Source organism: Pseudophryne corroboree, chromosome 9 (assembly GCF_028390025.1).
Source record: "Pseudophryne corroboree isolate aPseCor3 chromosome 9, aPseCor3.hap2, whole genome shotgun sequence".
NCBI classification, from domain to species: Eukaryota; Metazoa; Chordata; class Amphibia; order Anura; family Myobatrachidae; genus Pseudophryne; species Pseudophryne corroboree.
The window spans coordinates 118,993,086-119,019,543 of NC_086452.1; the positions used below are offsets into that span (position 1 = coordinate 118,993,086).

A 26,458-nucleotide genomic window follows, 5' to 3' on the forward strand; every position below is an offset into this window, starting at 1 on the left:
TCTAAGCAGCTCTTTAGGAGAGCCACCTAGATTGCACCCTTCTCGGCCGGGCACAAAAATCTAACTGAGGCTTGGAGGAGGGTCATAGGGGGAGGAGCCAGTGCACACCACCTGATCCTAAAGCTTTACTTTTTGTGCCCTGTCTCCTGCGGAGCCGCTATTCCCCATGGTCCTTTCAGGAACCCCAGCATCCACTAGGACGATAGAGAAATGATAATGTGGGCAAGTGGCCTTCACATGCAATGCAAGAGCAACAAAGGACAAGCACAGCCTCTAAACACAGCATTAAGCCAAGAGCGCACCAACTTAACACTTGGCTTCTGGCAATGTACCAGCAATTGAAATAAAGCAGCTAATAATTTGATGTGTGCCACTTAAAGCCGCACCTTACTGAGGAAAACCCAATGCAAGACAATGCATACTTTCCCCAGAACCTCAGCCTTGCAATGAATATATAAAACAACGCTATTTCTAACCACACAGAAACAGGAAGCCGTTATACTGGGTAAACAGAGGAGAGAGAGTATACGCCAAGCACTATTCTGGATCAGAAGGGCAACTTCAATCAAGGCCCACTGTGCCCAGAAATCACCAGTGAATATCATTAATTTGATTGTTATTTCGGACCCTGCGGATAGTTTGCATACAGTAATGGCTCCTACACCGGGAAGGTGCAGTGCTGAAACACAAAAGACGAATGCGGAGGTTTTAAGTAGCTCGCTTCTCCCACAGATCTCATTAACTAAACATGACGGCTATGATGAAAAACTAACCTGAACGGAGCACTATGAAAAGAACACAGCTCTCATTTATGTGAGATTACTGAATTTATAGGATGGGTATTTGATTTTGCAGGGGAATAAAAATATCTATTTCTGTGAGAATCCCAAGTGAATACTTTCTCGTTTTATATCCTCATACATTTGGCAGCGTGAATACTGTTCCATCATTGTAATACTGTACCCTGGGAATTTATATAACAGACATGCCTACCATTGTCAGGACTGAACCAAGGATAAGAACTTGTTGCTCTTAGTGCATTAGTTTAATGTACACTGGTACACCTATACAATACGCTGAATAGTGCACGCACAGGAATGAGTAGCTTATTATATACTGTACTGTCATTGAGAAGAAGAACTCAGGTTCTGGCCAGCAAATTACTAACACCTTTACCTAAATTACTTGGTTAAACCTTTATACCCGTTAAGAATATACTGCCAACATTCAGCACTGAGACAATGGCATTAGCCTCTGACTACAATATATATGGTGAAAAATATCTGGCATATTGGCACTTCATTCTCATCATTATTATTTTCCCTATCTTTGTAAAGCCTCAGGGGTATATTTACTAAAGTGCAGTTTTAGAGAAGTGGAGATGTTGCCATAGCCACCTATCAGACTCTAGCTATTAATCTTCTAGAAGGTGCTGGAAAAATAAGTAGAATCTGATTGGTTGCTATTGGCAACCTCTCCACTTCTATAAACCTGCACTTTAGTAACTATACCACTTTAGGGTGTGGTATGAAATGTCAACACCAGAATGTAGACACGGATAGGAGTTTGACAGTCACAATGTTAATACTGCCAGAATGTTGACAGTCTACATGTAGACCATGCATTTTTTTCCATAGCGGAAATCATAGCTCAACTAAGATCAGCTGTCAACATGTTGAGTGTCGACATTTCAAATGTATACTGAACCTCAAAGACCATTTTAGTCAATGAAGAAATGTTTTTAGCCCAAAAATAGAAGTTGAAATAGCTGCTATCTTTCTTTAGCCCAGATAACATCCATGTTATGAAGTACCAGCTACCTGTCTGAACACTTCCATAGGACGGGATGTAATCAATATCCTGGCACTCAGCATGCCACAATAGTCACAATCCAGACGGCCGGTATTGGGGTTATGGTTAGGGTCAGGCAATAGGGGGGAGGGTTAGCGTTAGGCTGTGGTATACTCACCAAAATCAGGCAGTATTTTAAATGTCAGAATTCCTCTGCCAGGATTCTAACCATCGGCATGCTGAGTGCTGGGATATTGTACCCAACCTCATATGTCGGAATACATGTGATACCGGCTAACGGGATGCCAGCTGTCAGTATACATACAGCGACATCCCGTCTGTCAGAATGGCGGCAGCGAGTCCCCCCGCAGGCTCGCCATGCTTCGGGCCTGGTGGCTCGCTTCGCTCTCCACAGGTTACGCTTCTTGGTGGTCAGGATTCCCACGTCAGTCTCCTGATCACCGGAAACCGACTGCCGGTATTTTAATTGCATCCCAATATCACAACCAGAGCACATTTTAATAGAGAAAATATGCTAAAACTTAAACATGTTTCTGTGACAGAGGGACTGTTACCCCAGCCACCATACAATGTACTCAACAGATTTTAGGAGTTACGTTTGACATCTGTTGGAGTATGTAAAAATATAATGACTACCACCCATCACACTCTCTACATGAGATATAGGGGGGTATGCAATTAGTTCTGTTTATTTCACCTAGGTGAAAAAAAACTGAACTTTTCTCTATTTTTAGGGCGAATGGAGATTCACCCTATGCAAAAGCAGTGCCGGATTTTCGCCTAGGCAAAAAATACGGTAGGGGCGGAAAACATGTGGATTTCCCAGCGTTAAAACTTAGGGGCCTGCTTATTATAACAACAATTATTAAACACATTTTGCCCCATTAACTAACATCTGATATTGCCGAAATTTGTCGCCATAACAAATGTCGTTACAGAGCAGATTATACTTAAGTCATATTGGGTCAGTGCATTTGATAGGAGACTGTAATGGCAGCGTTGAAGGGGCTATTTATACAGCACATCAGGACGTGCATGCGCACTGTCTAGCTCCTGATCTTCAGATGCTTCTCCGTAACCCATAGGCTACAACAGTTAACGCCATATTTAGATGGCACTGGCTATTGGCTTATTAGAGCTTGCTAAATTAGGACAAATTGCAGTGCCCACTAAGAATAATTGGTACTGCTGTCCTGAGAAAGGCCATTCAGGCATCCGCCCTGGTAAGCACTACATAACAGGGTGTGGGGATTAAAGGCATGAGTGTACCAGACCCCAAACCCCTCTTCCCAGACAGTTACTGTATCAGGTGCCAAATATTACCTTTCAAATCCTGAAGCACACAAATGCCCCATGTGACCTTACAGGTACCATCCAGTTACACCTACACCACACTATATTTGATACGACGATCAGCCTGTGTGACCTATACAGTTACATGTGAACACTGTACGGTTCACATGTTGGTCACTGCAGCAAGAGTCTACCATGTAGGTCTAGACATATATGATATGAAATAATCACAATCTAGGTTTTTGTACTGTGTGTTTCATATATAACAGTTGTTTGCTACTCATCCGTAAACAATCTTTTGGGGTCGACAGCTTTCAGAAAAGGTCAGCTATGTAGACTGAATTATAAATGGGAATTATAATTAATATATATATATATATATATATATATATATATATATATATATATATATATATATATATATATACACACACACACACACACACACTTATATACACAATTTAAAACCACTTATATATACTAGAGAATGACAAATTCAGAGAAGAAATGGAATAGGGTAAGCAGTATAGAGTTAAAAATGGAAAATGTAACATTTCTCTCAGTTATTTGCTATTTTGTAATTATTTCACTATTAAATCACTATTAGTTTGGATGCTGTGTTGTCTGTGTAATGAGAGCTGCAGAAGTGATACCAAGGTACCTTTTTTTTTTTTTATTTCGCTTATTTGTTAACATTTTTGTTAAAATATTACACAATCCATTAAAAGTATGTTTTTGTTTTTTCTTTTCTTTTTATTTCATTTCTTTTATCTTGATGACATAACTTAGCTTGACACAAGATAAGAAATTCAGCCGAAATGAAATACAAATGAAAAGGAGGAATCGTCTTGAAACAAAAATGATTTGCGCATCAGGTGTACAGAGGCATGTATTGATGTTTAAACTGACATAGCAAAATCCTGGCACATTAAGAACATTTTGCCAATGAAAACAAAACAAAAAACAAAAAAAATAGATAAATAAAAATATCAATACCAATCTCTCTCTATATTATAAAGAGAGATAGAAAATTAGAGTGCACTCACTGGTCTTCAGCAAAGCAGCAAATTTTAATAACCAATTAGGTAGAGTACATGCATCAATGTTTGGTTTCGGTCCTATTTGGACCTTTGTCTAATGGGTAAATAAAATGTGTTGCTTTGCTGAAGACTTGAGTGCACCCTTGTTTACAATTTCTCTGCATCAGGACTCCCCCAGCAATATTGCTATGGATTTACAAGAGTATCTTCTCAACTACATTATATACAATAGATATGATATTAAATACACATACATAATATATGGTTCTTTAACACTAATGTTGTAGTGAACACAAATAATACTTGCATTTCTGGTACATCCAAACACACACTTTTCAGATATGTGCATGTTACTGCTATAAATCACATACACAGGATAGAGATATAGATACATACATATATATCTATATAGATATATCTATAGATATAGCTATATCTCTATCTATCTATCTATATATATTTATGATATGCCCTGGCAGCACATAATCTTGTGGGTGAGACTATGGAACCACTAAGTAAACACCTTGGAGGTTATTCAGCACCATAACAAAGAAAAGCAACATAAAAATTCAAAGTGGTTGTTTCTGTTCCCCTTAAAAATACCCTTTGTCCTACATTTAAGCCATTTCATACATCATAGCTTAAAATTATTACAAACATAGATAGATGGATAGATAGAAGGATAGATAGAAGGATAGATAGAAGGATAGATAGAAGGATAGATAGAAGGATAGATAGAAGGATAGATAGAAGGATAGATAGAAGGATAGATAGAAGGATAGATAGGGTTAAATAGTTTGCAAAAACCATGTTATGCATTATTTTTAGAACACTCCCATAAATCACTGCAACCAACTGTAGTAATAGAAAATATAATATAGAAACGGCATTCCAAATAAATCTATTAATGAATGTGATCCGATATCAACATTGTACTACGGGCAACAAAATTCTGGGAACAGTAAGTTTTTGAGTTCAAGGTGAACTGTAGCAAGGACATGTGATGGGTAGCTATATGAAGTTTATATTTATCTGTGTTTTTAATCCCAACAATAACTCTTATTAAGACAAAACATATTAAACCATTAACATTAAATAAACTCATGGCTGAGATCACCAGAGAATGCTTCATAGCATTAGCATAAATCATGGAAAAGCCCTTGGTTTCAATCACATTTATATCACCAGTTAGGAATAACTCAATGACTCCTAAATTCTACACTATCTTTCTAAACACAAATTGTACATACTGTAATTGTAAGCGATTATATTAGGATGATGGTGTATACTTTTCAAATAGGTGTGTACCAGTCTGACCACTCTGTCATAGCACAACACACGCTCCCATATCCTAGTTTACATCCCCATCATATATATCAACTTAAAATATTAGACATTGTGATGGAAAGCCTACAGACAACGCTGTTCCATACACCTCCCTAAGCTTTAGGAGAAAAAGCTGATTCAGCTGCACAAAGCCAATACCCCTGGCAGAAGGTTTGTACCCAGCTGTCACACCTCTTCTCCCACCTGGTCTACACTGGCAGATTAGGCGCTGTGATAAGCGGATTGCGGCTAATCACTGTGTGTCCTTCTCACTCTGTGTAATTACATTACACCTTTACCGGACTATTGTCAAGCAAGTAATACAGAAGTTCACTAAAGGTAAGAAAATTATTTGCAGTGCGGTAACCATTGTAATGGGGCAAGGGAACACCAGGACTGGCGGCCGGCCTGGATTGGCCATTGTATGCGCTGGAAGGACCAGTTGATAATAAGGTGTACATGGATGGGGTGAGGAAATGTACAGATCACCTGTAATGATAGATAGATAGATAGATAGATAGATAGATAGATAGATAGATAGATATCCCAATGTATGTAAAGGGCCTAATAGTGGCTGCTGTCCCATTTAGCTAGAACGGCACATGCAGCAGGTAAAAGGGACTAGTAGACTCAGCATTCCCCCTACCCCCTTTTAAAAAATATGCTGGGACTTGTAGTTCTACACATGTCGTAGCATCAAACGCTGGCATTCTCAGACAGACTAGATTTAGACAGATCTAGAGAGATGGATTGAGGAGAGACACAGATACGATAGATAGATAGATAGATAGATAGATAGATAGATAGATAGATAGATAGATATAGAAGCGCAGCCGGTCCTGGCGCAGAGAGGCAGCCGCACGTCCCCCGCCGGCGCTCACCTCATACTGTATATACTGTTTCCTCCACTCCGGGGTGATGTGAGCGGACAGATGCTCTGCGAACTTCATCCTGAGCCCGGGCCCTCAAGGGCCCCGGTGCTGCCTCTTCCGTGCGCCGCCGCCGCTGCCGTTGGATCCCGGGGACTGCTCCGGCTCATGTGTCCCGCACTGTCCGGTCGCCTCCCCGGTTGTGGCGGTGTGTTTTGGTTATTCCCCGCCTGTCCGCTGTGTGGTACTCCTGAGGGGTGCGGGAGCCGGTGCTGCTGCCTGTGACGCCGCTCTCTGGCTGCTGCTTCACAGCATCTCCCAGGTCTGCCTCCTCACTGGCCACGCCGCCATCTTTCCAGCACTCCCACTGCGTCTGCGCAGTGTCCGCCCACACTTCACGTCAGTGCCATGGTAACCGCATTCTGTGGCCGCAGGCTCTGACAGGGAGGAGAGAGATAGGAGCCCGGCCGGTGTCATAACATCCAATAGGATTTGAATGGGGCGCGGTTTCTACGACGATGACACGCCCTCTTAGTATGCGGTAGATTGTTTTGCTGCTGCACTCTGAGGGGCGGGGTTACCACAGGCTCCGCCTACATGTTTGGAAACCGATCTCATCATCGCCAGTCAGTGAGAGTGTGCTGCTTACTTATCGCTATTCGCTACAGTGTATGTGCTTATAGCGGTAGCGATGTACTATTGTGGGTCTGCGAGTCACAGCAGGTTCGCTTACATGCAGAGATGTAGCTAGGTGCCATGGTGCCCAGAGCATGGGTATGTTTTGGCGCCCCCCTCTTATGTTACACTTGAAAAGAAAAACATAAAATTATCCTAAATTGGAGTCCAATCAGCTGTATTATTCTAAAGCAGCACTCCTGGTGTCTTGAATAAAATACACTTATAGGCAGTGCCGTAACTAGGCATTTTAGCACTGTGTGCAAGAAATGGCATTGCCCACCACCACCACCACACACATACACACACCTTATGTAAAATATGGGCGGTGCGCTCACAAAAAATTAGGGGCGTGGCATCATGGGGAAAGGGTGTGGCCACAAAATAATACCAATTCATACTACGGTGCACAGTAGTCTCCATTATTCAAATTACACCGAACAGTAGCGCCACTACACCAGGTAGAGCCCCTTTTTACACATTACGGCAGACAGCGTGCCCTTTTTACACATTACGGCAGACAGCGTCCCCCTTTTAACACATTACGGCAGACAGCGTCCCCTTTTTACACATTACGGCAGACAGCGTCCCCTTTTTACACATTACGGCAGACTGCGTCCCCCTTTTTACACATTACGGCAGACAGCATCCCCTTTTTACACATTACGGCAGACAGCGTCCCCTTTTTACACATTACGGCAGACAGCGTCCCCCTTTTTACACATTACGGCAGACAGCATCCCCTTTTTACACATTACGGCAGACAGCGTCCCCTTTTTACACATTACGGCAGACAGCGTCCCCTTTTTACACATTACGGCAGACAGCGTCCCTTTTTACACATTACGGCAGACAGCGTCCCTTTTTACACATTACGGCAGACAGCGTCGCCTTTTTACACATTACGGCAGACAGCGTCCCCTTTTTACACATTACGGCAGACAGCTTCCCCCTTTTTACACAAATCGGCAGACTGCGTCCCCCTTTTTACACATTACGGCAGACTGCCTCCCTCTTTTTACACATTACGGCAGACAGCGTCCCCTTTTTACACATTACGGCAGTGTCCCCCTTTTTACACATTACGGCAGACAGCGTGCCCTTTTTACACATTACGACAGACAGCGTGCCCTTTTTACACATTACGGCAGACAGCATCCCCTTTTTACACATTACGGCAGACAGCATCCCCTTTTTACACATTACGGCAGACAGCGTCCCCCTTTTTACACATTACGGCAGACTGCGTCCCCCTTTTTACACATTACGGCAGACTGCCTCCCCCTTTTTACACATTACGGCAGACAGCGTCCCCTTTTTACACATTACGGCAGACTGCGTCCCCCTTTTTACACATTACGGCAGACAGCATCCCCTTTTTACACATTACGGCAGACAGCGTCCCCTTTTTACACATTACGGCAGACAGCGTCCCCTTTTTACACATTATGGCAGACAGCGTCCCCCTTTTTACACATTACGGCAGACAGCGTCCCCTTTTTCTCTGACGTCCTAGTGGATGCTGAGGACTCCGTAAGGACCATGGGGAATAGCGGCTCCGCAGGAGTCTGGGCACAAAAGTAAAGCTTTAGGACTACCTGGTGTGCACTGGCTCCTCCCCCTATGACCCTCCTCCAAGCCTCAGTTAGATTTTTGTGCCCGAACGAGAAATAAAAACACCTTGGCTGGCGAAAATACATCACATATAGCCCCCAGGGCTATATGGATGAATTTTAACCCCTGCCAGAATACACAGAAAAACGGGAGATAAGGCCGCCGAGAAGGGGGCGGAGCCTATCTCCTCAGCACACTGGCGCCATTTTCCCTCACAGCTCCGTTGGAGGGAAGCTCCCTGGCTCTCCCCTGCAGTCACTACACTACAGAAAGGGTTAAAAAAGAGAGGGGGGCACTAATTAGGCGCAGTATTAAAAATACAGCAGCTATAAGGGGAAAAACACTTATATAAGGTTATCCCTGTATATATATAGCGCTCTGGTGTGTGCTGGCAAACTCTCCCTCTGTCTCCCCAAAGGGCTAGTGGGGTCCTGTCCTCTATCAGAGCATTCCCTGTGTGTGTGCTGTGTGTCGGTACGTTTGTGTCGACATGTATGAGGAGGAAAATGATGTGGAGACGGAGCAAATTGCCTGTAATAGTGATGTCACCCCCTAGGGGGTCGACACCTGAGTGGATGAACTGTTGGAAGGAATTACGTGACCGTGTCAGCTCTGTATAAAAGACAGTGGTTGAAATGAGACAGCCGGCTACTCAGCTTGTGCCTGTCCAGACGTCTCATAGGCCGTCAGGGGCTCTAAAGCGCCCGTTACCTCAGATGGCAGATACAGACGCCGACACGGATACTGACTCCAGTGTCGACGGTGAAGAGACAAATGTGACTTCCAGTAGGGCCACACGTTACATGATTGAGGCAATGAAAAATGTTTTACACATTTCTGATAATACGAGTACCACCAAAAAGGGGTATTATGTTCGGTGAGGAAAAACTACCTGTAGTTTTCCTGAATCTGAGAAATTAAATGAGGTGTGATGATGCTTGGGTTTCCCCCGATAACAACTGATAATTTCTAAAATGTTATTGGCATTATGTCCTTTCCCGCCAGAGGTTAGGGTGCGTTGGGAAACACCCCCTAGGATGGGTAAAGCGCTCACACACTTGTAAGAACAAGGGCTCTACCCTCTCCTGAGATGGCCGCCCTTAAGGATCCTGCTGATAGAAAGCAGGAGGGTATCCTAAAATGTATTTCTCTGACGTCCTAAGTGGATGCTGGGGACTCCGTAAGGACTATGGGGAATAGCGGCTCCGCAGGAGACAGGGCACAAAAGTAAAAGCTTTAGGATCAGGTGGTGTGCACTGGCTCCTCCCCCTATGACCCTCCTCCAAGCCTCAGTTAGGTTTTTGTGCCCGGCCGAGAAGGGTGCAATCTAGGTGGCTCTCCTAAAGAGCTGCTTAGAGTAAAAGTTTTGTTAGGTTTTTTATTTTCAGTGAGTCCTGCTGGCAACAGGCTCACTGCAACGAGGGACTTAGGGGAGAAGAAGTGGACTCACCTGCGTGCAGGATGGATTGGCTTCTTAGGCTACTGGACACTAGCTCCAGAGGGACGATCACAGGTACAGCCTGGATGGGTCACCGGAGCCGCGCCGCCGACCCCCTTGCAGATGCTGAAGAGAGAAGAGGTCCAGAAATCGGCGGCTGAAGACTTCCCAGTCTTCTTAAGGTAGCGCACAGCACGGCAGCTGTGCGCCATTGCTCTCAGCACACTTCACACCAACGGTCACTGAGGGTGCAGGGCGCTGGGGGGGGCGCCCTGGGCAGCAATGAAAGTACCTATGCTGGCTAAAAATACATCACATATAGCCTCTGGGGCTATATGGATGTATTTAACCCCTGCCAGGTTGTCAGAAAAACGGGAGAAGAAGCCCGCCGAAAAGGGGGCGGGGCCTATTCTCCTCAGCACACAGCGCCATTTTCCTACACAGCTCCGCTGCTAGGAAGGCGCCCAGGCTCTCCCCTGCACTGCACTACAGAAACAGGGTTAAAACAGAGAGGGGGGGCACTTATTTGGCGATATTATTATATATTAAGATGCTATAAGGGAAAACACTTATATAAGGTTGTCCCTGTATAATTATAGCGTTTTGGTGTGTGCTGGCAAACTCTCCCTCTGTCTCCCCAAAGGGCTAGTGGGGTCCTGTCCTCTATCAGAGCATTCCCTGTGTGTGTGCTGTGTGTCGGTACGTGTGTGTCGACATGTATGAGGACGATGTTGGTGAGGAGGCGGAGCAATTGCCTGTAATGGTGATGTCACTCTCTAGGGAGTCGACACCGGAATGGATGGCTTATTTAGGGAATTACGTGATAATGTCAACACGCTGCAAGGTCGGTTGACGACATGAGACGGCCGGCAAACCAATTAGTACCTGTCCAGGCGTCTCAAACACCGTCAGGGGCTTTAAAACGCCCATTTACCTCAGTCGGTCGACACAGACACAGACACGGACACTGACTCCAGTGTCGACGGTGAAGAAACAAACGTATTTTCCATTAGGGCCACACGTTACATGTTAAGGGCAATGAAGGAGGTGTTACATATGTCTGATACTACAAGTACCACAAAAAAGGGTATTATGTGGGGTGTGAAAAAACTACCTGTAGTTTTTCCTGAATCAGATAAATTAAATAAAGTGTGTGATGATGCGTGGGTTTCCCCCGATAGAAAATTATTGGCGTTATACCCTTTCCCGCCAGAAGTTAGGGCGCGTTGGGAAACACCCCTTAGGGTGGATAAGGCGCTCACACGCTTATCAAAACAAGTGGCGTTACCGTCTCCAGATACGGCCGCCCTCAAGGAGCCAGCTGATAGGAGGCTGGAAAATATCCTAAAAAGTATATACACACATACTGGTGTTATACTGCGACCAGCGATCGCCTCAGCCTGGATGTGCAGCGCTGGGGTGGCTTGGTCGGATTCCCTGACTGAAAATATTGATACCCTTGACAGGGACAGTATTTTATTGACTATAGTGCATTTAAAGGATGCATTTCTATATATGCGAGATGCACAGAGGGATATTTGCACTCTGGCATCAAGAGTAAGTGCGATGTCCATATCTGCCAGAAGATGTTTATGGACACGACAGTGGTCAGGTGATGCAGATTCCAAACGGCACATGGAAGTATTGCCGTATAAAGGGGAGGAGTTATTTGGGGTCGGTCCATCGGACCTGGTGGCCACGGCAACAGATGGAAATTCCACCTTTTTTACCCCAAGTCACATCTCAGCAGAAAAAGACACCGTCTTTTCAGCCTCAGTCCTTTCGTCCCCATAAGGGCAAGCGGGCAAAAGGCCAGTCATATCTGCCCAGGGGTAGAGGAAAGGGAAGAAGACTGCAGCAGGCAGCCCCTTCCTAGGAACAGAAGCCCTCCACCGCTTCTGCCAAGTCCTCAGCATGACGCTGGGGCCGTACAAGCGGACTCAGGTGCGGTGGGGGGTCGTCTCAAGAGTTTCAGCGCGCAGTGGGCTCACTCGCAAGTGGACCCCTGGATCCTACAAGTAGTATCCCAGGGGTACAGATTGGAAATTCGAGACATCTCCCCCTCGCAGGTTCCTGAAGTCTGCTTTACCAACGTCTCCCTCCGACAGGGAGGCAGTATTGGAAACAATTCACAAGCTGTATTCCCAGCAGGTGATAATCAAAGTACCCCTCCTACAACAAGGAAAGGGGTATTATTCCACACTATTTGTGGTACTGAAGCCAGACGGCTCGGTGAGACCAATTCTAAATCTGAAATCTTTGAACACTTACATACAAAGGTTCAAATCAAGATGGAGTCACTCAGAGCAGTGATAGCGAACCAGGAAGAAGGGGACTATATGGTGTCCCTGGACATCAAGGATGCTTACCTCCATGTCCCAATTTGCCCTTCTCACCAAGGGTACCTCAGGTTCATGGTACAGAACTGTCACTATCAGTTTCAGACGCTGCCGTTTGGATTGTCCACGGCACCCCGGGTCTTTACCAAGGTAATGGCCGAAATGATGATTCTTCTTCAAAGAAAAGGCGTCTTAATTATCCCTTACTTGGACGATCTCCTGATAAGGGCAAGGTCCAGAGAACAGTTGGAGGTCGGAGTAGCACTATCTAAAGTAGTTCTACGACAGCACGGGTGGATTCAAAATATTCCAAAATCGCAGCTGATTCCGACGACACGTCTGCTGTTCCTAGGGATGATTCTGGACACAGTCCAGAAAAAGGTGTTTCTCCCGGAGGAGAAAGCCAGGGAGTTGTCCGAGCTAGTCAGAAACCTCCTAAAACCAGGCCAAGTGTCAGTGCATCAATGCACAAGAGTCCTGGGAAAAATGGTGGCTTCTAACGAAGCGATTCCATTCGGCAGATTTCACGCAAGAATTTTTCAGTGGGATCTGCTGGACGAATGGTCCGGATCGCATCTTCAGATGCATCAGCGGATAATCCTGTCTCCAAGGACAAGGGTATCTCTTCTGTGGTGGCTGCAGAGTGCTCATCTACTAGAGGGCAGCACATTCGGCATTCAGGACTGGGTTCTGGTGACCACGGATGCCAGCCTGAGAGGCTGGGGAGCAGTCACACAGGGAAGAAATTTCCAAGGAGTGTGGTCAAGTCTGGAGACTTCTCTCCACATAAATATACTGGAGCTAAGGGCAATTTACAATGCTCTGAGCCTAGGAAGACCTCTGCTTCAAAGTCAACCGGTGCTGATCCAGTCGGACAACATCACGGCAGTCGCCCACGTAAACAGACAGGGCGGCACAAGAAGCAGGAGGGCAATGGCAGCAAGGATTCTTCGCTGGGCGAAAAATCATGTGATAACACTGTCAGCGGTGTTCATTCCGGGAGTGGACAACTGGGAAGCAGACTTCCTCAGCAGGAACGACCTCCACCCGGGAGAGTGGGGACTTCATCTGGAAGTCTTCCACATGATTGTGAACCGTTGGGAAAGACCAAAGGTGGACATGATGGCGTCCCGTATGAACAAAAAACTGGACAGGTATTGCGCCAGGTCAAGAGACCCTCAGGCAATAGCTGGGACGCTCTGGTAACACCGTGGGTGTACCAGTCGGTGTATGTGTTCCCTCCTCTGCCTCTCATACCCAAGGTACTGAGAATTATAAGACGGAGAGGAGTAAGAACTATACTCGTGGCTCCGGATTGGCCAAGAAGGACTTGGTACCCGGAACTTCAAGAGATACTAAGAAGGGACTTGCTTCAGCAAGGATCATGTCTGTTCCAAGACTTACCGCGGCTGCGTTTGACGGCATGGCGGTTGAACGCCGGATCCTAAGGGAAAAAGGCATTCCGGAAGAGGTCATCCCTACCCTGGTCAGAGCCAGGAAGGAGGTGACCGCACAACATTATCACCACATTTGGCGAAAATATGTTGCATGGTGTGAGGCCAGGAAGGCCCTCACGGAGGAATTTCAACTCGGTCGATTCCTGCATTTCCTACAAACAGGAGTGTCTATGGGCCTCAAATTGTGGTCCATTAAGGTTCAAATTTCGGCCCTGTCGATTTTCTTCCAGAAAGAATTGGCTTCAGTTCCTGAAGTCCAGAAGTTTGTCAAAGGAGTACTGCATATACAACCCCCTTTTGTGCCTCCAGTGGCACTGTGGGATCTCAACGTAGTTCTGGGATTCCTCAAATCACATTGGTTTAAACCACTCAAATCTGTGGATTTGAAATATCTCACATGGAAAGTGACCATGCTGTTGGCCCTGGCCTCGGCCAGGCGAGTGTCAGAATTGGCGGCTTTGTCTCACAAAAGCCCATATCTGATTGTCCATTCGGACAGGGCAGAGCTGCGGACTCGTCCCCAGTTTCTCCCTAAGGTGGTGTCAGCGTTTCACCTGAACCAGCTTATTGTGGTACCTGCGGCTACTAGGGACTTGGAGGACTCCAAGTTGCTAGATGTTGTCAGGGCCCTGAAAATATAGATTTCCAGGACGGCTGGAGTCAGGAAAACTGACTTGCTGTTATCCTGTATGCACCCAACAAACAGGGTGCTCTTGCTTCTAAGCAGACGATTGCTAGTTGGATGTGTAGTACAATTCAGCTTGCACATTCTGTGGCAGGCCTGCCACAGCCAAAATATGTAAATGCCCATTCCACAAGGAAGGTGGGCTCATCTTGGGCGGCTGCCCGAGGGGTCTCGGCTTTACAACTTTGCCGAGCTGCTACTTGGTCAGGGGCAAACACGTTTGAAAAATTCTACAAATTTGATACCCTGGCTGAGGAGGACCTGGAGTTCTCTCATTCGGTGCTGCAGAGTCATCCGCACTCTCCCGCCCGTTTGGGAGCTTTGGTATAATCCCCATGGTCCTTACGGAGTCCCCAGCATCCACTTAGGACGTCAGAGAAAATAAGAATTTACTTACCGATAATTCTATTTCTCGTAGTCCGTAGTGGATGCTGGGCGCCCATCCCAAGTGCGGATTGTCTGCAATACTTGTACATAGTTATTGTTACAAAAATCGGGTTATTATTGTTGTGAGCCATCTTTTCAGAGGCTCCGCTGTTATCATGCTGTTAACTGGGTTCAGATCACAGGTTGTACAGTGTGATTGGTGTGGCTGGTATGAGTCTTACCCGGGATTCAAAATCCTTCCTTATTGTGTACGCTCGTCCGGGCACAGTATCCTAACTGAGGCTTGGAGGAGGGTCATAGGGGGAGGAGCCAGTGCACACCACCTGATCCTAAAGCTTTTACTTTTGTGCCCTGTCTGCTGCGGAGCCGCTATTCCCCATGGTCCTTACGGAGTCCCCAGCATCCACTACGGACTACGAGAAATAGAATTATCGGTAAGTAAATTCTTATTTTACACACATACTGGTGTTATACTGTGACCAGCAATCGCCTCAGCCTGGGTGTGCAGTGCTGGGTTGGCGTGGTCGGATTCCCTGACTGAAAATATTGATACCCTAGATAGGGACAGTATATTATTGCCTATAGAGCATTTAAAAGATGCATTTCTATATATGCGTGATGCACAGCGGAATATTTGCCGACTGGCATCAAGTGTAAGTGCGTTGTCCATTTCTGCCAGAAGAGGGTTATGGACACGACAGTGGTCAGGTGATGCGGATTCCAAACGGCATTTGGAAGTATTGCCTTATAAAGGGGAGGAGTTATTTGGGGTCGGTCTTTCAGACCTGGTGGCCACGGCAACAGCTGGGAAATCCACGTTTGTACCCCAGGTCGCCTCTCAACATAAGAAGACGCCGTATTATCAGGCGCAGTCCTTTCGTTCCCAGAAGGGCAAGCGGGCAAAAGGTTCCTCATTTCTGCCCGTGACAGAGGGAGAGGAAAAAGGCTGCAGAAATCAGCCAGTTCCCAGGAACAGAAGCCCTCTCCCGCCTCTGCCAAGCCCTCAGCATGACGCTGGGGCTTTACAAGCAGACTCAGGCACGGTGGGGGCCCGTCTCAATGAATTTCAGCGCGCAGTGGGCTCACTCGCAAGTAGACCCCTGGATCCTTCAGGTGATATCTCAGGGGTACAAATTGGAATTCGAGACGTCTCCCCCTCGCCGTTTTCCTAAAGTCGGCTTTACCGACGTCTCCCTCTGACAGGGAGGCAGTTTTGGAAGCCATTCACAAGCTGTATTCCCAGCAGGTGATAATCAAGGTACCCCTCCTGCAACAGGGAACGGGGTATTATTCCACACTGTTGTGGTACCGAAGCCGGACGGTGAGACCGATTCTAAATCTAAAATCTTTGAACACTTACATACGGAGGTTCAAATTCAAGATGGAGTCACTCAGAGCAGTGATTGCGAACCTGGAAGAAGGGGACTACATCATGTCCCAATTTACCCTTCTCACCAAGAGTACCTCAGGTTTGTGGTACAGAACTGTCACTATCAGTTTCAGACGCTGCCGTTTGGATGGTCCACGGCACCCCGGGTCTTTACCAAGGTAACGGCCGAAATGATGATACTCCTTCGAAGGAAGGGAGTTTTAGTTATCCCTTACTTGGACGATCTCCTGATAAGGGTAAGATCCAGAGAACAGTTGGAGGTCGGTGTAGCACTATCTCAGGTAGTGTTGCGGCAGCACGGTTGGATTCTCAATATTCCAAAATCGCAGCTGGTTCCGACGACTCGTCTTCTGTTCTTAGGGATGATCCTGGACACAGTCCAGAAAAAGGTGTTTCTCCCGGAGGAGAAAGCCAGGGAGTTATCCGAACTAGTCAGGAACCTCCTAAAACCGAGCCAAGTCTCAGTGCGTCAATGCACAAGGGTTCTGGGAAAAATGGTGGCTTCCTACGAAGCAATCCCATTCGGCAGATTCCACGCAAGAACTTTCCAGTGGGACCTGCTGGACAAATGGTCCGGGTCGCATCTTCAGATGCATCAGCGGATAACCCTGTCACCAAGGACAAGGGTGTCCCTCCTGTGGTGGTTGCAGAGTGCTCATCTTCTAGAGGGCCGCAGATTCGGCATTCAGGACTGGGTCCTGGTGACCACGGATGCCAGCCTGCGAGGCTGGGGAGCAGTCACACAGGGAAGGAATTCCAGGGCTTATGGTCAAGCCTGGAGACATCACTTCACATAAATATCCTGAAGCTAAGGGCCATTTACAATGCTCTAAGCTTAGCAAGACCTCTGCTTCAAGGTCAGCCGGTGTTGATCCAGTCGGACAACATCACGGCAGTCACCCACGTAAACAGACAGGGTGGCACAAGAAGCAGGAGGGCAATGGCAGAAGCTGCAAGGATTCTTCGCTGGGCGGAAAATCATGTGATAGCACTGTCAGCAGTGTTCATTCCGGGAATGGACAACTGGGAAGCAGACTTCCTCAGCAGACGCTCTGGTAACACCGTGGGTGTACCGGTCAGTGTATGTGTTCCATCCTCTGCCTCTCATACACAAGGTACTGAGAATTATAAGATGGAGAGGAGTAAGCACTATATTCGTGGCTCCGGATTGGCCAAGAAGGACTTGGTAACCGGAACTTCAAGAGATGCTCACGGAGGATCCGTGGCCTCTACCTCTAAGAAGGGACCTGCTCCAGCAAGGACCCTGTCTGTTCCAAGACTTACCGCGGCTGCGTTTGACGGCATGGCGGTTGAACGCCGGATCCTGAAGGAAAAAGGCATTCCGGATGAAGTCATCCCTATCCTGATCAAAGCCAGGAAGGATGTAACCGCAAAACATTATCACCGCATTTGGCGAAAATAAGAATTTACTTACCGATAATTCTATTTCTCATAGTCCGTAGTGGATGCTGGGACTTCCGTAAGGACCATGGGGAATAGCGGCTCCGCAGGAGACTGGGCACAAAAAGTAAAAGCTTTAGACTAGCTGGTGTGCACTGGCTCCTCCCCCTATGACCCTCCTCCAAGCCTCAGTTAGGATACTGTGCCCGGACGAGCGTACATAATAAGGAAGGATTTTGAATCCCGGGTAAGACTCATACCAGCCACACCAATCACACTGTACAACCTGTGATCTGAACCCAGTTAACAGTATGATAAACGTAGGAGCCTCTGAAAAGATGGCTCACAACAATAAACAACCCGATTTTTTTGTAACAATAACTATATACAAGTATTGCAGACAATCCGCACTTGGGATGGGCGCCCAGCATCCACTACGGACTATGAGAAATAGAATTATCGGTAAGTAAATTCTTATTTTCTCTGACGTCCTAGTGGATGCTGGGACTTCCGTAAGGACCATGGGGATTATACCAAAGCTCCCAAACGGGCGGGAGAGTGCGGATGACTCTGCAGCACCGAATGAGAGAACTCCAGGTCCTCCTCAGCCAGGGTATCGAATTTGTAAAATTTTGCAAACGTGTTTGCCCCTGACCAAGTAGCTGCTCGGCAAAGTTGTAAAGCCGAGACCCCTCGGGCAGCCGCCCAAGATGAGCCCACTTTCCTTGTGGAATGGGCTTTAACAGATTTTGGCTGTGGCAGTCCTGCCACAGAATGTGCAAGCTGAATTGTACTACAAATCCAACGAGCAATCGTCTGCTTAGAAGCAGGAGCACCCAGCTTGTTGGGTGCATACAGGATAAACAGCGAGTCAGATTTTCTGACTCCAGCCGTCCTGGAAACATATATTTTCAGGGCCCTGACTACGTCCAACAACTTGGAGTCCTCCAAGTCCCTAGTAGCCGCAGGCACCACAATAGGTTGGTTTATGTGAAACGCTGAAACCACCTTAGGGAGAAATTGAGGACGAGTCCTCAATTCTGCCCTGTCTGAATGAAAAATTAAGTAAGGGCTTTTATATGACAAAGCCGCCATTTCTGAGACACGCCTGGCTGACGCCAGAGCTAACAGCATGACCACCTTCCATGTGAGATATTTCAATTCCACAGTGGTAAGTGGTTCAAACCAATGTGATTTTAGGAACCCTAAAACTACATTGAGATCCCAAGGTGCCACTGGTGGCACAAAAGGAGGTTGTATATGCAGCACCCCCTTGACAAACGTCTGAACTTCAGGCAATGAAGCCAGTTCTTTCTGGAAGAAAATCGACAGGGCCGAAATTTGAACCTTAATGGATCCTAATTTTAGGCCCATAGACAGTCCTGCTTGCAGGAAATGCAGGAAACGACCCAGTTGAAATTCCTCTGTGGGGGCCTTCTTAGCCTCACACCAGGAAACATATTTTCGCCAAATGCGGTGATAATGTTTCGCAGTTACATCCTTCCTGGCTTTGATCAGGGTAGGGATGACTTCATCTGGAATGCCTTTTTCCATCAGGATCCGGCATTCAACCGCCATGCCGTCAAACGCAGCCGCGGTAAGTCTTGGAACAGACAAGGACCCTGCTGGAGCAGGTCCTTTCTTAGAGGTAGAGGCCACGGGTCCTCCGTGAGCATCTCTTGCAGTTCCGGGTACCAAGTTCTTCTTGGCCAATCCGGAGCCACGAGTATAGTCTTCACTCCTCTCCTTCTTATGATTCTCAGTACTTTTGGAATGAGAGGCAGAGGAGGGAACACATACACCGACTGGTACACCCACGGTGTTACCAGAGCATCCACCGCTATTGCCTGAGGGTCCCTTGACCTGGCGCAATATCTGTCCAGTTTTTTGTTGAGACGGGACGCCATCATGTCCACCTTTGGTTTTTCCCAACGGTTTACAATCACTTGAAAGACTTCTGGGTGAAGTCCCCACTCCCCCGGGTGGAGGTCGTGTCTGCTGAGGAAGTCTGCTTCCCAGTTGTCCACTCCCGGAATGAACACTGCTGACAGTGCCACCACATGATTTTCCGCCCAGCGAAGAATCCTTGCAGCTTCTGCCATTGCCCTCCTGCTTCTTGTGCCGCCCTGTCTGTTGACGTGGGCGACTGCCGTGATGTTGTCCGATTGGATCAATACCGACTGACCCTGAAGCAGAGGCCTTGCTTGACTTAGGGCATTGTAAATGGCCCTTAGTTCCAGGATATTTATGTGAAGAGACGTTTCCATGCTTGACCACAAGCCCTGGAAATTTCTTCCCTGTGTGACTGCTCCCCAGCCTCTCAGGCTGGCATCGGTGGTCACCAGCATCCAATCCTGAATGCCGAATCTGCGGCCCTCTAGAAGATGAGCACTCTGTAACCACCACAGGAGAGACACCCTTGTCCTTGGAGATAGGGTTATCCGCTGATGCATCTGAAGATGCGATCCGGACCATTTGTCCAGCAGATCCCACTGAAAGGTTCTTGCATGGAATCTTCCGAATGGAATCGCTTCGTAAGAAGCCACCATTTTTCCCAGGACTCTCGTGCATTGATGCACTGACACTTGGCCTGGTTTTAGGAGTTTCCTGACTAGCTCGGATAACTCCCTGGCCTTCTCCTCCGGGAGAAACACCTTTTTCTGGACTGTGTCTAGAATCATCCCCAGGAACAGTAGACGTGTTGTTGGAATCAGCTGTGATTTTGGGATATTTAGGATCCACCCGTGCTGACGTAGCACTACCTGAGATAGTGCTACTCCGACCTCTAACTGTTCCCTGGACCTTGCCCTTATCAGGAGATCGTCCAAGTAAGGGATAATTAAGACGCCTTTTCTTCGAAGAAGAATCATCATTTCGGCCATTACCTTGGTAAAGACCCGTGGTGCCGTGGACAATCCAAACGGCAGCGTCTGAAACTGATAATGACAGTTTTGTACCACAAACCTGAGGTACCCTTGGTGAGAAGGGTAGATTGGGACATGGAGATAAGCATCTTTGATGTCCAGAGACACCATATAGTCCCCTTCTTCCAGGTTCGCTATCACTGCTCTGAGTGACTCCATCTTGAATTTGAACCTTTTTATGTAAGTGTTCAAGGATTTTAGATTTAAAATTGGTCTCACCGAGCCGTCCGGCTTCGGTACCACAAACAGCGTGGAATAATACCCCTTTCCCTGTTGTAGGAGGGGTACCTTGATTATCACCTGCTGGGAATACAGCTTGTGAATAGCTTCCACTACCGCCTCCCTGTCGGAGGGAGACGTTGGTAGAGCAGACTTCAGGAACCGGCGAGGGGGAGACGTCTCGAATTCCAATTTGTACCCCTGTGATACTACCTGCAGGATCCAGGGGTCCACTTGCGAGTGAGCCCACTGTGCGCTGAAATTCTTGAGACGGCCCCCCACCGTGCCTGAGTCCGCTTGTAAGGTCCCAGCGTCATGCTGAAGACTTGGCAGAAGCGGGGGAGGGCTTCTGCTCCTGGGAAGAGGCTGCCTGGTGCAGTCTTTTTCCCCTTCCTCTGCCCCGGGGCAGAAATGAGTGGCCTTTTGCCCGCTTGCCCTTATGGGAACGAAAGGACTGAGTTTGAAAAGACGGTGTCTTTTTCTGCTGAGAGGCGACCTGGGGTAAAAAGGTGGATTTTCCAGCCGTTGCTGTGGCCACCAGGTCCGATAGACCGACCCCAAATAACTCCTCCCCTTTATACGGAAATACTTCCATATGTCGTTTGGAATCCGCATCACCTGACCACTGTCGCGTCCATAACGCTCTTCTGGCAGAAATGGACATCGCACTCACTCTAGATGCCAGGGTGCAAATATCCCTCTGTGCATCTCGCATATATAGTAATGCATCCTTTAAATGCTCTATAGTTAATAATATACTGTCCCTATCCAGGGTATCAATATTTTCAGTCAGGGAATCCGACCAAGCCACTCCAGCACTGCACATCCAGGCTGAGGCGATTGCTGGTCGCAGTATAATAACACCAGTATGTGTGCATATACCTTTTAGGATATTTTCCAGCCTTCTATCAGCTGGTTCCTTAAGGGCGGCCGTATCGGGAGACGGTAACGCCACTTGTTTTGATAAGCGTGTGAGCGCCTTATCTACCCTAGGGGGTGTTTCCCAATGCGCCCTAACCTCTAGCGGGAAAGGGTATAGTGCCAATAATTTATTAGAAATCAGCAGTTTTTTATCGGGGGAAAACCACGCTTTATCACACACCTCATTTAATTCATCTGATTCAGGAAAAACTACTGGTAGTTTTTTCACACCCCACATAATACCCTTTTTTGTGGTACTTGTAGTGTCAGAAATATTCAATGCCTCCTTCATTGCCGTGATCATATAACGTGTGGCCCTACTGGACATTACGTTTGTCTCCTCACCGTCGACACTGGATTCAGTATCCGTGTCTGGGTCTGTGTCGACCATCTGAGGTAACGGGCGTTTTAGCGCTCCCGACGGTGTCTGAGACGCCTGAACAGGCACTAATTGATTTGCCGGCTGTCTCATGTCGTCAACGGTTTTTTGCAAAGTGCTGACACTGTCACGTAATTCTTTAAATACGACCATCCAGTCAGGTGTCGACTCCCTAGGGGGTGACATCACTAACACAGGCAATTGCTCTGCTTCCACATCATTTTCCTCCTCATACATGTCGACACAATCGTACCGACACCCAGCACACACACAGGGAATGCTCTGAAAGAGGACAGGACCCCACGAGCCCTTTGGGGAGACAGAGGGAGAGTTTGCCAGCACACACCAAAGCGCTATATATATACAGGGATAACCTTATGTAAGTGTTACTCCCTTTATAGCTGCTGTTTTATATTAGCTGCCAATAGTGCCCCCCCTCTCTTGTTTTACCCTGATTCTGTAGCAGGACTGCAGGGGAGAGTCTGGGAGCCTTCCTTCCAGCGGAACTGTGAGGGAAAATGGCGCTTGTGTGCTGAGGAGATAGGCTCCGCCCCCTTCACGGCGGCCTTTTCTCCCGCTTTTTTTAGGAAAACTGGCAGGGGTGAAATGCATCCATATAGCCCAGGAGCTATATGTGATGTATTTCTTTAGCCATATAAGGTTTAAAAATGTTTTATTGCGTCTCAGGGCGCTCCCCCCCAGCGCCCTGCACCCTCAGTGACCGGAGTGTGAAGTGTGCTGAGAGCAATGGCGCACAGCTGCAGTGCTGTGCGCTACCTTATCTGAAGACAGGAACGTCTTCTGCCGCCGCTTTCTCCGGACCTCTTCGCTCTTCTGGCTCTGTAAGGGGGCCGGCGGCGCGGCTCCGGGACCCATCCAGGCTGAACCTGTGATCGTCCCTCTGGAGCTAATGTCCAGTAGCCAAGAAGCCCAATCCACTCTGCACGCAGGTGAGTTCGCTTCTTCTCCCCTTAGTCCCACGATGCAGTGAGCCTGTTGCCAGCAGGACTCACTGAAAATAAAAAACCTATTTAAACTTTTACTTCTAAGCAGCTCAGGAGAGCCACCTAGCATGCACCCTTCTCGTTCGGGCACAAAAATCTAACTGAGGCTTGGAGGAGGGTCATAGGGGGAGGAGCCAGTGCACACCAGCTAGTCTAAAGCTTTTACGTTTTGTGCCCAGTCTCCTGCGGAGCCGCTATTCCCCATGGTCCTTACGGAAGTCCCAGCATCCACTAGGACGTCAGAGAAAATATGTTGCGTGGTGCGAGGCCAGTAAGGCCCGACGGAGGAATTTCAACTGGGTCGATTCCTACATTTCCTGCAAACAGGAGTGTCTATGGGCCTGAAATTGGGGTCCATTAAGGTTCAAATTTCAGCCGTCAATTTTCTTCCAAAAAGAACTAGCTTCAGTCCCTGAAGTTCAGACGTTTGTAAAAGGGGTACTGTATATACAGCCTCCTTTTGTGCCTCCAGTGGCACCTTGGGATCTCAATGTAGTTTTTGGGTTCCAAAAGTCACATTGGGTTGAACCACTTAAATCTGTGGAGTTAAAATATCTCACATGGAAGGTGGTCATGCTGTTGGCCCTGGCCTGGGCCAGGCGCGGGTCAGAATTGGCGGCTTTATCCTGTAAAAGCCCTTATCTGATTTTCCATTCGGACAGGGCGGAATTGAGGACTCGTCCTCAGTTTCTCCCTAAGGTGGTTTCAGCGTTTCACCTGAACCAACCTATGGTGGTGCCTGCGGCTACTAGGGACTTGGAGGACTCCAAGTTGCTAGACGTTGTCAGGGCCCTGAAAATTTATGTTTCCAGGACGGCTGGAGTCAGAAAATCTGACTCGCTGTTTATCCTGTATGCACCCAACAAGCTGGGTGCTCCTGCTTCTAAGCAGACTATTGCTCGTTGGATTTGTAGTACAATTCAGCTTGCACATTCTGTGGCAGGCCTGCCACAGCCAAAAATCTGTAAATGCCCACTCCACAAGGGAGGTGGGCTCATCTTGGGCGGCTGCCCGAGGGGTCTCGGCTTTACAACTTTGCCGAGCAGCTACTTGGTCAGGAGCAAATACGTTTGTAAAATTCTACAAATTTGATACCCTGGCTGAGGAGGACCTGGAGTTCTCTCAATTGGTGCTGCAGAGTCATCCGCACTCTCCCGCCCGTTTGGGAGCTTTGGTATAATCCCCATGGTCCTTACGGAGTCCCCAGCATCCACTAGGACGTCAGAGAAAATAAGAATTTACTTACCGATAATTCTATTTCTTGTAGTCCGTAGTGGATGCTGGGCGCCCATCCCAAGTGCGGATTGTCTGCAATACTGGTACATAGTTATTGTTACCAAAAATCGGGTTATTGCTGTAGTGAGCCATCTTTTCTAGAGGCTCCTCTGTTATCATGCTGTTAACTGGGTTTAGATCACAAGTTATACGGTGTGATTGGTGTGGCTGGTATGAGTCTTACCCGGGATTCAAAATCCTTCCTTATTGTGTACGCTCGTCCGGGCACAGTATCCTAACTGAGGCTTGGAGGAGGGTCATAGGGGGAGGAGCCAGTGCACACCAGGTAGTCCTAAAGCTTTACTTTTGTGCCCAGACTCCTGCGGAGCCGCTATTCCCCATGGTCCTTACGGAGTCCCCAGCATCCACTACGGACTACGAGAAATAGAATTATCGGTAAGTAAATTCTTATTTTACACATTACGGCAGACTGCGTCCCCCTTTTTACACATTACGGCAGACTGCCTCCCCCTTTTTACACATTACAGCAGACAGCGTCCCCTTTTTACACATTACGGCAGACAGCGTCCCCTTTTTACACATTACGGCAGACTGCGTCCCCCTTTTTGCACATTACGGCAGACAGCGTCCCCTTTTTACACATTACGGCAGACAGCGTCCCCTTTTTTACACATTACGGCAGACAGCGTCCCCCTTTTTACACATTACGGCAGACAGAGTCCCCTTTTTACACGTTACGGATTATATATGTATATACACACATACACAGAGAAAAACGTCTGGCACTCAGCTAAAATAAATCCACACATACATGAGGGCACAATGAGGTGAATTTCGCAAGTGGACCCCCACTTACCACAGAGCGGGAGGACTGTGCTGCTACCTGTGGGGCTTTTCCTCGGACACGTTGAGGGTGACAGGCGTTGGGCGCATGGGGGGTTAATGGTGCGATGCACATGCAATTGCTGCCAATCTTTTCTGGCTCCTCGTCCTCTGCTGCCGAGTGCTGTAGCTCCTCTGGTCCTCCTCCCTGTCTGCAGCTTTAGCCAGGGGGAGAGATGGAGATCCGCAAGTCAGGTCCAGCATGTCGCCAGATCACTCCACCGCTGCCCGTGCCCCGTAGTGCTCCTCTTCCTGCGTCCTGGGAGCATCCTGCCTGGCGTGGTTGCGGCCGCGGCACTCATGAACCAGGAAGTGGTGCACATATGACCTGTCATGCTGCTCCGCCCGCATGCCGTAGCTTCAGCATCGCTGCAAAGGGGGACTAATGTCCCCTTCAGCAGCAGCAGCAGACCTGGGCCTCTTCCTGTTACACAGCTGCCTCCCCGCTCCGATGTTCTGTACAGTGGAGCTGAGGCTGGGCAATGGAGTTGTACGGAGCTCTGATGCTCCGTACAGTTTTAAAACAGGGCCGTGACTGTGCGCTCCCCAGGGCTCTGCGCTGTGTGCGAGGCCCCTCTCGCACACACCTAGTTACGGCCCTGCTTATAGGCACTGCCCTTTAATAGTGTGGCACTATTGTCAGGTAACAGTGTATTTTATTCAAGACGCCAGGAGGGCTGCTTATGTGGACATGGTGTGAAATTTGTATGCGGGCACCCGGCGCAGCACGCGCTATCGAAGAGTGAGCCGGACACCTTGTCTCATATATATATATATATATATATATATATATATATCTAATATCTCTATATATATATATATATATATATATATATAGATATACATACACAGACAGGTAGATAGATAAATAGATAGATAGATAGATAGATAGATAGATAGATAGATAGATAGATAGATAGAAATATAAAATAAAACTTATAATATAGCAAATAGTGGCAGACAGGCAGAACACACCTCTTTTCAATATATATATATTTTTTTAATGATCGGTCACTGTGCCGCTGCACGCAGCTCCTCTCTCAAAGTCTCCTCTCCAGCGTCTCCTCCCATTGCAAGTGCGCCATGACGTTACAGGCACCATTCGGGACTCTGGAGCACGGAGGGAGGAAGCAGCTCACGCTGTTATTAAACAGCTGCGAACTGCGG

The 26,458-nt window shown here is 47.5% G+C and overlaps 1 protein-coding gene and 1 long non-coding RNA gene across 2 annotated transcripts in view; one reads left to right on the top strand and one right to left on the bottom strand.

Moving 5' to 3' along the window:
* XPR1 (xenotropic and polytropic retrovirus receptor 1) overlaps positions 1–6,772 on the bottom strand; it is a 241,988-nt gene extending 235,216 nt beyond the window's left edge. The window contains exon 1 of the mRNA XM_063939797.1: positions 6,353–6,772. Within this exon, the coding sequence (XP_063795867.1) occupies positions 6,353–6,421 (69 nt within the window). The 5' untranslated portion in view covers positions 6,422–6,772. The remainder of the gene's footprint in view (positions 1–6,352) is intronic.
* The window catches only part of LOC134957704 (uncharacterized), a 239,144-nt gene continuing 218,242 nt past the window's right edge, over positions 5,557–26,458 (top strand). Inside the window, exon 1 of the long non-coding RNA XR_010186716.1 lies at positions 5,557–5,810. This is a non-coding gene — a long non-coding RNA (uncharacterized LOC134957704). The remainder of the gene's footprint in view (positions 5,811–26,458) is intronic.